At 27.6% G+C, this 13,574-nt stretch overlaps 1 protein-coding gene across 1 annotated transcript in view; it reads left to right on the top strand.

Moving 5' to 3' along the window:
- The first annotated feature begins 1,059 nt into the window (after nucleotides 1–1,059).
- Nucleotides 1,060–13,574, top strand: part of LOC129970522 (uncharacterized) — a 135,502-nt gene continuing 122,987 nt past the window's right edge. The window contains exon 1 of the mRNA XM_056084466.1: nucleotides 1,060–1,136. Within this exon, the coding sequence (XP_055940441.1) occupies nucleotides 1,106–1,136 (31 nt within the window). The 5' untranslated portion in view covers nucleotides 1,060–1,105. The remainder of the gene's footprint in view (nucleotides 1,137–13,574) is intronic.

Here is a 13,574-nt window from a genome sequence, read left to right on the forward strand (position 1 = left end):
TGTATATATATATATAAATTTATATATTCCGTGACCTCCGAAACGGCTCAAAAGATTTGGATTCAAATTTTATGTTTAGATAAGTTTTTGCTTTTTAAGTTAGGTATGTATATAGATGCCTTTCCTGAAAAAAAAAAAAATGCGATTTTACACACAATTTTTTATGACTAATTATTAGGATAAAAATATTCATCTTCCACTTCGAAGTGAGGGCAATGCAGTATAGTGGCCCTAATAACATTAACGGCGCGTGTGCTGCGGGTTCTCGGCTGGAGTCCTGCTTTCTGCTTCATTTTTTTTTACTTTTGTATTTATATTTAAAAATTTTTGATTTTTCAAATTTATCTATAGAAGTAGATATCTTTGCTGAAAAAAGGTGATTTTACATCAAAAAGTCATTTTTTATAACTAACTATTACAACATTTTTTTATTTGCTGTCATGCTGACAACGTTCTATTGCGCCATCTTGGACATGGTAAAACAGAGTGTAAGTTCAAAAATATAAATAATGATAGATAAACTGTAAAATGAAAACTGTAAAATAGCAGGTTGTTTCGAATAGCAAGTTAAACTAAGTGCATTCATGATTTTTTTTATTTAAATGACCAGTTCATATGTAGGTAAGATCGAAAAATATTCATCTGATTGGCATCTAAATATTTTCTTCTAAAAAGATCTTTTATTAAAAAAAATTGCTGAGCGAAGCTTGGTCTTCCATATATTGCCGTTTTAAATGCTTTTCACTAAAGCATGCTAAATATTTTCTTGAAGTATTTAATGCAAAAAATATCATCAAAGGTATGGTTAAAATATAATTGAGCTGTAGAATATCTATCTTCAAAACGTAATAGAACATATATTTTGCAGTATAAATGTTGCAAAACTTTCCAAATATAGAAAAGGAGAGAAGATTCTCCAGACTTTGTTTTCCTCAGAAAACTCAGCGAAGGTTATCAGCACCGAAGAACCACAGAAACAGAAGGAAAGTAATTAGCTGTCTAGCAAACCACGTGACGTTGCTACTGAAACATTCAGTCCAATTCCGAGAAAGCCAAATATCAAGAAGACAAGAGTTTTCTTTTTTATGATGCTAATATTAGGGAAATGGGAAATGTGATTCAGATAATGAATATTGGTAAGTAGTAATTAATTTTAAAATGAAAATTATACAGAAGTGAATGGCAGCATTTGACAGATTATGGAGTCGGAACACAGGAAAAAATTCGTTAACTTTATATCATTTCTATCTCTATTATTACTAATGATTGGCGTTTGATAGGCCAGGCTGCTTGACTTAGATCTATCAAACTTGGCATAAATATGCTTTGAAGGCTGGTAATGTGGAATATATTCAGAACTGTTTATCGTTTTAGAGAGAAAATGTTCTAATGTTCATCTATATATTCTAATAATATATTTTATTTAATTAAAAATTAACCGAAATTGGATGTTTTTTCGCGATAATTTCCTAAAATATTTTTGAACAAAAATAAATTTTATATCATTTTAAAATTTAAAAAAAATGTCTTTTTAATAATACCAGTATAATACACATATGAATTTTTCCTAAATTTTGGAAGTAAAAAAATATTTCCCCTGATTTAATAAATAATTTTCCTTAGTTAATAATTAATATTCTAATTAATTTATTAAATACAAAATTCTCTTGAAATTGATTTTTATTGTTTCATCCAATATTTGCTGCGGGAATTTCTCACAGTGTCGAAAGTTCAAGAAGAAGGATTCTGCTTATTATCCGTATAGTTTTTAAAACAAATAAAAAAATGAAGTTATATTACCCCGAAATTTAAAAAATAGATGAACTGGTTATTTAGATTTTAATATCGTTATGATGTTATGGGAACTGTCTCTCATGTTTATTATATGTTCAATATATAAAACTTGAGTAAGACAATTAATATAACATTACATTAACGTTAACAATTTAGAAAAAATAATTGAATTTAATTGATCGAATTAATTGAAATTATATTTAAAAGATCTATCGAAAATAAAATATAAATAATATTCCAGACAAACCAGCTAGTTGCCCTAGAAGACTAGTTTTTAAAAAATATAGAAAGTAAATTTAAATCTTCATTTCAAAAATTAGTAATAAAAATGTAATGACAACTGGTTTAAGAATTAAGTCTTAAACATTTTCTCTCTAAAACGATAAACAGTTCTGAAATATTACAATATCTACTCAATTAGAAATGAAGATACAAAAGGCTTTCTGTTTTAAGAATTAAAAGTGTGAATTTAAATCTAACTATTCGCTGCATATTATACTATAATTCATATTAGATCTGAAAATGATGTTCATAGGATATTTAAAGAATGATAATATATTTACGAATATGCATTTATCGCACCGCGTCATCAGGCATCAAAATTATGAAATCATTTAAGATGAATTTTTGAAACCAAGAAGCCATTTTAAAATACTAACCCATTAAAAATTAAATTTCATTTGTTTTAAAACTTAAGGACAAATTAAAAAATGTATTCATGCTAACAAAATTACATCAGGAGGAATGATTACCAAAAAACATTTTAGTATATTCCTTTATAATGGTGTTATTTCCTACTGAATCAATATAAAAGCTATGGATCTTGGGTAAGACCATGGCCTATGAATGTTCAAATTTTTATTTTAAGAACCTCTCACATGAACATTTTTTTGCTTCATAGTATAGGGAAGGAAACCCAATATGCATATTGGTCACTCTTTCTTTCACTACTTGCAAGCATAATTGCAATTTCAGAAACAAAAGTCCAATACAAAGTTTCACTTTTTTACGTCGTTGTGTTTTTGGGTTTTTAAATCAGTTTTACATACATGCGAATGTACACCGACCGACGGTTCTAAAGATGCCCCATACTTGGTACCAATCCACATACTTGGTACTAAGGATGTGCATTTATATTTTAGTTGTCAGTATGCACTAAATTTCATTAATCTAGTTCTTTACCTTTCATATTTATCGTGACTACTTGCACTCGGAGAGACATACAGCTAACATTCCTTAAAATGGATTTCGTTTCAAAATTTGTTAGAAATCAACAAGTTTAATATGAAGATCATATACCAAATCTCATCTTAATATCTCAAAGCGTGTTTCTGCTATCGTGAGCACAGACTGGCAGACAGACATGATTCCAAAAATATGCTTTTAGAACTTGGGGAGGCCTGAAACATGGTAATTTTTTTAAATCTCGAAGACACCTGTGAGAAATCTCATGTTATATAAAGACCATGGATAATTTATTTCGTTCTTCTTCACTTCTGCTTTTGTGCCGCACTGTGGCGGAGCTGCCTTGTACATTTCTCCTCTTGAAAATAAATTGCGCCTTCCCGGGATGGATTAAAGATAATTTAAAAATCCAAAGTGTCTTCTCTATCGTCGTACTTCCATCTGCTATCAAAAAATTATGATTACATTATATATATATTTATATAAATAATATTTTCTCTTTGTATATACTTTATATATAATAAAATAAAAAGAGAGAAATTTATTAAAGAATCATTACAGCAATTTTTTTGACATGAATCTCTATTGGTCAAAATGCTCATTTGAGATATAAATGTTCGTGTACAAACGGTTATCTACGAAATTTCGATAAAGCAATAATCCGATTACGAAACTATAGCTCTATTACATTATTCAGTAATAATCAATCAATCTGTTTCTTTTAGGTCAATGAGGATTAGATAAATCAATAAGTGAACGGTGTGAAAAAAAAAAGATTTTACTAAAGTGGTGTATCTATATGTGAAAATGTGATTATAATTTTGAACTTTTAGCACTATATTAAATATAAAATTGTTATGTAAAGGAATGCAGCCTGAAAAACTGTATACCGAATAAAAGTTTCATGTGTTAGCTATCGATGGTGTTAAGAAACACCTGTTTCGCAAGGAATAATTTAGTACTACACCTAACACGATTTCTATAGAAAAGTTTAAGTGGTTAGAGATGAAAGCTATTACCCCCCCCCCTTTCCGTTTAATAGTAGCTTCAACTTTAAGTGCATAGACTTGTTAAAGTATAAAAATGAGAAGCACCATTTGAGTTATCTCGATATCTGAATTTTAAACCCATCAGTTCAGAATTTAATGTTAATAGCGGAATGCAGACCGTTCAATACAAGATTAATTTGTCATATTCAGAACTCGGTACATTTCACCATGCCATGAGGGGAGGAGGGACATGATCACACAGCGAGGATATTTCAGCTAAACATCGACAAACGTTTGAATTTCCAAATAGAACTTTATAACAATTCGACAGATCGTGTTGTATATGCATGTTCCGTGTTTTATTACATATGAAAAAAAAAGGTAGCTATGTGCGATTTTTAGGAGGATAATTTTTTTTATTTATAAATAATATAGAAAAATTTAATTAGCTTCCTCTTAATTTTTTAAACTTTTGATTAATATGAAAGAGATGCAAAAGTTTTCTAGATTCAAGTTGGAATCGCAATTAATTGTTTAAGAAGTATTCTTCTAAGCTAAAGCGTTGACAATATACAAGTTTTTTTAAAAAATAAATAATATGCATATATACCCTCCTTCTTTCTTAACTAATTTCTGTTTCAAGCTAAAATAGTAGAGAAAAATTGTTGTATAAAACATTGTTTTGTAGTAATATAGTTTAATACTATTTTAAAATCGTGATTTTACAATAAAACTCCGTTTTTATTAAATCTCTTTCAAACTGTTGACCGAACAAGTGTCTAGTTTCATTTTCCACTCGAAAGAAATCGTTTATGAATTGATGAAACATGTCAACCATTATCAACCTCTAAGGTATCTAATCGCTACCCAGCATGAGAGTTGAATTTTACAGAAACGATCAAGATTCTGTTTCACTTCAAAATTGTCTAAAGGGTTTAAACTCATTTTTCGTTTTCTAAAAACATACTCTTCAAGAATAAAATAAATTGATTTTTTTAAGGATTTGAATGACTGTTGTCTACTTTTAAAAAAATCTGTAATGCACAAAGAAATTTTGTATTTTATGTAATACTTGAGCATTTATTTTTCTAAACAATATTGTTTATAATACAATTAAAAAAATAGAAAAATACTAGGCAGCGTAATTTGAAAAGTAAAGTATTTTTATACCATTTATATGTTTTTTATTGCTTTAATGTTTACTCACTCTGGCAAAATAATATATTATCAATATATTATTAATAAACAAAAAAAAATGTAAATGTAAATTTCTGTAAAAGTTTAAATACAAATTAAATTGGCCTCCAAACTGTTCAAATCTGCCCATGAAACCAGTTAGAGACTGTCGCAATCATGTGTACGGAGGTTTGAAACGGCGTTCTCTTATATGCAACATAAAGCTTGAGCTCTAAGGCGTTTCACTCTTATAAGATGCAAGAAAAAAGGAAAATCTTTCCAAAAAATTCTGATCAAAAATTGCCTTAACACAGATTAAAAAAATGAAGGAAAAACTTTTTATTCCTTATTTTCTATCGCATAGTTTAGCTCTAATATAATTCGAGAAGCATCTTTATATACTAATAATCCACAATTGCGGAATTAAAACTAAAAATTTTCAATTAATTAGTTACACTTTTTGCTTAAAACTTTCATATATCAAATAGAAATTGCAATAAACTTATTTTTCAAATTATTTAATTATTCGCAGTTGGTTTGAAAACAAATATGTAGATGAAACAAATATGCATTAAATCCCAAGTAGGATATTCAGTAAAATGCTTTTATTTTTTTAAATAATTGCTGCAAATACTTTAAATCTTTTCTCAATTTCAGAATTCGAAATTTCTCATTTAAAGTATGAATCTTACGCATTCAGTTATTCAAAAAGGTCACAGTTAGCGATATAAAAGTTTGCACACACCTGTTAACTTTTGAAGAATACATTTCTAAATTTTTTAAAAAAAAGTTCTGCATTGGTGATGAACTTATTTCAAGATAGATAAAGTAATTGAAAAGTGCTTGTTGCCTCTGTTAATTAAAAGAAAAGCATCAGGAAATTGCGTTGAATACAATTCACCACAGGAGGAAATTGAAACCCACCACAATATTCCCCGATGGTATATATAAAAAAAAATCTAAGGGATTTCCCTCAGAACTCGCCAAAAGATGAAAGACCTCTCGAATCGAACGATGAAAAAAAACAAAACAAGAATGATAGATTCTTCTCAAACTGATTAAATTCCTTTAGAGTTTCCTTTCCCCTTGATTAAGAATGACGGGGGACTTTTCTGGGCAGTCATGGAACGTACAGAGTCCCTGGTTTTAACCAATTGCTCTGGGGATATCTCAACAGCAATCCATGGTCTCGTAGAATAACGTTATTGGAGACGTGACTTCAGCCCAAGAAGTTGTCATGTTACGTTTTTGTTGTAGTCAATGGCGATACATACTTCTTGGAAGAAGGGAGAAATTGCGATTTCAAAATTGCAGTTCCCTCTTCAGAATAATAGAGAACAATGACTGGAAGTTTTTTTTTTTTTTTTTTTTTTTTTGGTTTATGTGATAGAAAATTCAACAAGAAAAAAACTTGCGGAGTGATTTTGGAACTACGAAAATATATTATTGGTTTTTAAAATAGGAATAGAATATCTCTCTGATCGATTTCTTCTTATTATGTACTTCTAGAGTTATTCTTGCTGCTGTGTTTTGACTGGAAAATCTTATATGTAACTTATTCCGAGAAACTTTTACCTTGTGCATCTTAAAATTTTACAATGCCAAAATAAAAATTATCATAATATGCAAGAATATTTTGATTTCTAAAGTTTCTGACATTTGTGAAGGTTTATTCAAAAATGACACATAAAATTTGTTAATTTTGAAAATGTTTGTGTTCTAAATTTATATGCATTTTATAGGTACTTATCATTTGCATAATTGGGAAATAAAAAAAAAATATGATGATTTATTTCCTGCCTCAAAATTTTGAATCACAATAAAAAAATTCTGATCCTGTAAAATCTGCTAAGATACAGAATTATAATTTCGATAACTTCAGCGAATTTAATTTACAAACATTTCCATATTAGATTCTAATCAATAGATTTTATAGTAGAAATCCTGAAATTTTGTGTTAAAATCTGTTACCAAAAATTCTATTTTTTAACTGAAAAAGTTTTAGAATTTTCAGATTTACAGAGAGAAAGACATAATTAAATTAAATGTTTTTCGGATTCAGCAAAATTTGGAACTTGGAGATTTGTTAACCTTGAGTTCGAATCGTTTTGACGATTACAAAAGTTTATCTTCGTATATTTGGTCTAAGCAAAAATATTGATGATTTTATAATAATAGAATCAAACATGGTTGTAAATTTTAATTCCAAATTTATATCGACTTACTATACTTATAATAAAGCTCAATGTGTGTGTGTGTGTGTGTGTGTGTGTGTTGGCGCTCTACAGGCCAGGTCATTTGACATACAGCTACCAAATTTGGTACATGTATACCTTAGAGGTCGGGAATGTGCACCTGGGGTCCCTTTTTTTGAAATTTTAATTAGAATTTTAATTATTAATTAAAAACTAACTTTCCCGCCAAAAAAATCTTCCATTTTCCCCACCGCCAACTTTTCCGCCAAAATAATCTTCCATTTTCCCCAACGCCAAATGATTTAGGCTTTAGTTCTTTTTTTCTCCCAACAGTAATGAGGCTAGGGTTAAGATTTTTCGGTGGATTATTTCAAACGATTCTGTTTATTTTCTTAATGTTTTATGCATTTAAAATTAAATATTGTTAATTAATCCATGTTTCAGATTCATTCTGAAGTACTTTTGAATTAAAATAACACAGAATAAAGGAAATTAAAAATGTATAATCTGCATAGCGTTACCCCAACTGGAGTAGAAAAATTCACGCATTTGCGTTACCGTAAAAGGCGAAGAAAATTCACGCATGCGCACTGTGTTCTGATTGTTGGCATGGCAACCATTATCAACGGACGATTTAAATTACTTTTAGGTTAGTTGTATGCTTTTGTAAGTAAATTGTATTTATGTTAGTTATATATTTTTTGTATATGCTTATAGTTTTAAGTACATCGTTTTTTAAGTAGTTTTTTTTAACCTGTTTTCAATGATTTAAATTATTTTTAGGTTAGTTGCATGCTTTTGTAATTAAATTATATTTATGTTAGTTATATATTTTTTGATATATGCTTATAGTTTTAAGTACATCGTTTTTTAAGTAGTTTTTTTAAACCTGTTTTCGACCGATTATTTTAAACGATTCATTTTATTTTCTTAGTGTTTGATGCATTTAAAATGAAACATTGTTAATGAATCGATCCGTTCTTGATGAATCTGAGAAAATTTTGTTGACAAATTCTTGAGATATTATATAAATTAAGAAAGATATTCTTTAGTGCCCATAAAGTTTAAACGCTCAGTGACTCTATTATCAGTAATCATATTATTAAAAAAATGCTTTGTTTCAGTAAAAAATATTATTATATTAATTGCAGATTAATCCTTTACACTTTAATTTAAAGCATAAATTCTATGAGGGGTAACAGAAAATTAGAGAGATACATATCACGTTATGACTGAAGGCCTTTATAATATTATGAGTGAATTATATGACTATCAAAATTAGAAGTTTTTAAATATTTTGCTGAAGAATCTATTAAAGTAGCGTAAAATATTTGCGTAAAATATTTAATTATTAAAATTTAAACGAACATTAAGATTGGCGAACCGGCTGGTCGCCAAAGGCGGCTAGTAATTAATAAATGCTCCTATTTTATAAATTTTAATTTATTTTTAAATATGTAAATATAAACAGTTTACCTAAATTGTCGATATCGATAAAGTTGAGTTTTAATGTTATTCAGGATACAACAAAGAAGTTACTCTAAAGATACTAAAGGAAAACGTCTAATCAGAATTTATCGCATTATTGCAGCATTCAAAATCCTTTTTAAAATAGAAACTTAATAATCAAATAAGCTTCTTTGCAAATTTAACATATGTTACACTTATTATCGAGGGAATTTTTACTGGATATTGTTAATATAAATATCTCAACATTCTTAGTAAAATTGCTAATCAGTTATCCAAATACAATTAAACTTATTAAATACTCTTTAATTTAATATACGAATAAAAATAAATTTTTCGAACTATTTTTAACGGCAGTTACACAAACATTATTGAATATAGAATTTTTATTTTTATAAGCCATCCAATTAAGTAAATTATGAAAATCTTCACAATTCCAATAAAATAAGGACCATAGCGATTATACTGCAGAAATGTAGTGAGAAATATCTGAATTGATATTAATAATAAAAATTAGTGTGTGTATTTGTAGCCTCTTTAGAAGCCATACTATTTGATCTAGAGCTACAAAACGTGATATATTTATATATATATACCTTGGAGAATGGAAATGTGTATCTTGGAGCAATTTTCTTGAAATTTTAAAAAGAATTTTAAATAATTAAAAATTAAGCACTTTTTTTTTAAGTTTCTGCATTACAACTTCCAAAACTATTTCTGAATAAGAATATTTTTATCTAATAATAAAATTTAAAAATTATCTTTTCAATGATGCCAATTTAATACTCCTGCAAATTGTTTCTGAATTTTGACGATTTTTGTAAGATACATTTTTTTGCCCAATTTTTAACATTGTGGTTCTGAGATCTAAACCGGTTTCATTGTTTTATCAAATATTTAGTTGCTCAATATTCTTCTATTGATGAAAGCTTGGATGAAAGGATTATGTTTAACAACTGTATAGTTTACATGGCGAATTAAAATGTTAATACCGCGAAAGTTAGAAGATAAATGAACCATATAATTATGTTATTAATTGACTATGATGCTATGGAATTGGTTTTTTATTAGCATATTTCATGTACATAATGGGTAGTATAGATGTAAATAATGTAATGGTTACTGAGGATTGACAGAATCATGGACTTGAAATTACATGTAAAGGATTTACTTGAAATTATATTCAATTTATATACCCTATGAACTAGCTGAATACAAAAGGTGGCTAATTTATAAATAATTTATTAAGCTTGATAGTTTACTCACTTATGAAGCATATGCATCACCCGCTTTTATTTTACTCAACTTGGTTGAATTTGAGATGACTAAATCGACAAATATCTCGTAACCTGTTGAACAAAAATTCTGCAATCTTATACAAATGTGCGTACCTTATAGAAATATAATATTCAGATATTCTTAGAACTTAATCATTAGTTATATCATACGAAAAATACCATAAAACATGGAATTAAAAATGAATATCAAATTTCTTAATAACGATAATCCCTATTTATGAAATATTTCTTAGAATAAAATGTGGAAAATGCAATAATAATAATAATAATAATTTTTATTTGTATATCAAAAGAAGATTATAAATTTTCGATAGAAATCTTATATATCCTCTTACTACCCTGTTTTTTTATTAAAAAAAAACCCGTAAAATCATGAAAAAGTGGAAACAATTCTGTAATTGAATTTACCCACAATGATTATCATATTATTATCACATCAGAAAAAAAATTGTACATTTCATTAAAAAATATTATGTAACCTATAATTTGCTTCTTATGATAACTCTTTGCCATTATTTTTGGTATAGAATTGAACAGATTTGCTAAAGCAAGGAATATTTTAGTCACCAATAATATATTTGAAACTTTAAATTTACTGCTCTATATTTGGCATTCATCAAAGCATATTTACAATAACTCGCAGAATAATGAAAAATTCTGATGTGAATTTGTTGACATAAACAGAGAGCACTTTTTATATTTGCTAAAAAGCATTTATTTGATTCAAATCGTTGAAAATTTTATTTTGCCGTTATATCCTGATGATACTTAAAAGTATCGTTTAAATCATGTTGATATCTTTGTAACGTGATTATTTTGTGATGTATTTTAAAGAACACAAAGAGATTAGCTTGGAGAACAAGGAGAACGCATCAGGTAAAAGCAGAAATTAAAAAAATATATATTATTTAATAAATTAAAAGAGTTATTCCAATTAATTAAAAACTTTATTTTTTCTTTGTTGAAGTTATTCTGAGCCAACAATTATTTAATAATCCAAAGAAAAAAAAATAAATATGGTAAAATAATTCGCCGAATGGAGGATTAAAGAAAAAAATTAATTATTTAATATTTTGACAATTTGCTTATAAATAAGCATGTAATTTTCGATTTCTATGCACACACTGAAACCTCTTGATTAACAAGTATCCATCCATTTCCATTTTTAACATATTCTGATTGAATTGCAACCTGCAGTTACAAGCAGAGAAGTGTCAAGTAAGTTCTGATAAGTGCGGACCCTTTTCTGATGCGTAATTAATTCTGAAAGAGACAGAAAGATACAGTCTTCCATCGAATGGATCTGTAACTCCTTCTGTCAACATCATTCATCCAGATTTGTTCAGCAAAATGAGCTTACGGATATTTGCAGGGCATTTAGGAGAATAATCGGATACAGCTTGAATGGCAAGCTTATTCCTTCAATGATATCAAGATGAAAAGAAGGCTTAGCAAGGTTATTAAAGTCTTTAAAGAATTTAATTTAATTGTGGATAATGAGTTGGTTAACATAATGCAGGACAGACGATGGATGTATATTTTATGAAATTTAATTAATAAATATATGAAATGTAATCTTTTAATATGACCAATACGCCATTTTCAGTCACTATGGATATTCACTTTTTTTTTTTACTGTGAATTAGTTTTTGCTAACATATATTAATTACTGATTGCATTACTGTAATATTTAATTATATGAATGAATATTTTTTCCCTTGTAACTATTAGCTAAGAATTAATTATACGTGGATTGATGACAGTTTGATTTTGAAATTGTCAGCATCTAATGATGAATTGATTGATTAGATTTTTTATTGGGCTAAAGCCTGGATAGATCATTCTGAGCCAATCGTAAGGTAATTTAATTTCATGTTTTTGCTTCAATAATGAAATATCAATTAATTCGAAGATAAAGAATAAATTTTAATAAAATGTTAGACTTTTTATGTTCCTTAGTATCAACAGTTTCTGCGAAAAAAAAATTGATTGCATCATTCTAAAAAGCAATAGCAAACGAAGAAATTAAGACAACGGCAAAAGCAGTGAACTGAACTTACAAATCTTAACATCTCCTTGTTTAATTATTTTCATCATTATTATTTTTATATCTTTTTATTTAACCTGGCTTGTTTCATGTTTCTTAAGGTGGAATTTTTCAATAAATAATGTGAAAATGATACATTTCGTGTTTTGAGGCACTAGAACTGTGGAACTTTAAGCACTAATGCATTCTCCATGGAAACGAACCATTTAAAAATCTTCTTAATTGAATTGTGAATTAAGTAATTCAGTGATTTAATTTTGATTTCACATGTGAAGCGCCATCTGTTACTGAAGAAGAGAAATGAATAATATGATGATTCCAAAGGAATAAAAAATAAATAATTAACTCGAAGCATTTGTAATTTTTAGTAATAAGAACGTGGTTTTAAAAATTTCTATCATTAAATGTGCTTATCAATTTTGTAGATAAAAACGGAAAAATTGATTTCAGCTCATAATAGGAACTTGATAAAGGATTAATTAAAATGTTGATTTGATTTTTATTTCAATATAAAATAGAATATAAAAACTTGAACAATTTATTCTCTTTTATCATTACAAAGAAACAGCCTATCTTTACAGTTATGTTTTTATGTTTTAAATCGAAGAAAATATATTTTCAAAAAAAAAAGTTAATTAATTGGATTTATCACAATTTTACAAGAAATCATTTCTAAACTTGTATTTATATTTAAATTTAAAAATGTATATTTAATATCGATTGAATAGTTTAAAAAAATAGATGACTTGTTTTAAATATTTATTTTCATTACAGTCTTAAAGAACTTAATTTGCCGATTTGAAGAATGCTTTAATATTAGTGAAAAGATAAGTATTATACGATAATTAAATGTAGTTAAATTCTACGAGAAATGCCCTTCTATTGTTATACTTAATTTAAACTTGTAATTAACTAATTACTTACCAAAATATTGTGAAAAAATAATTTGATTCACCATCTTTAATAGAATTTTGCAACGATTTCAAAATAAATCATTCCATTTTATTCAACTAAAAGCAGATAAAAGGTGCATTACACTTGTAATGAGTAACCGCTTTGCATTCGAGTCGCACTGCATAATGCATTTCAGAATCCGTCTCATAGATGATCAGTGTTTCAGAAAGGGAACGGGTATAATTACAAATCTGAATATCTGGTGGAATAATGATAACTAAATGGGAAGACGGGGAAGTGCTTCGATTAACACATCCGCATCCGCATGATACCTGTGAGAGGGACTCTTTCCACCATTCAGTCATTGTACTGTAACTTGTATATTTTGATCGAATTCAAGTCATCACTGAAAGGCAAGCGAGTTAAATGATGATCTCATTAATAATGAAGTATAACTGCAATTCTAACTAAAATTTCAAAATATCTATTGGCTGTATGAGAACTAATTATAAATACACACATAGAATCT

Source organism: Argiope bruennichi, chromosome 1 (assembly GCF_947563725.1).
Source record: "Argiope bruennichi chromosome 1, qqArgBrue1.1, whole genome shotgun sequence".
NCBI lineage: Eukaryota > Metazoa > Arthropoda > Arachnida > Araneae > Araneidae > Argiope > Argiope bruennichi.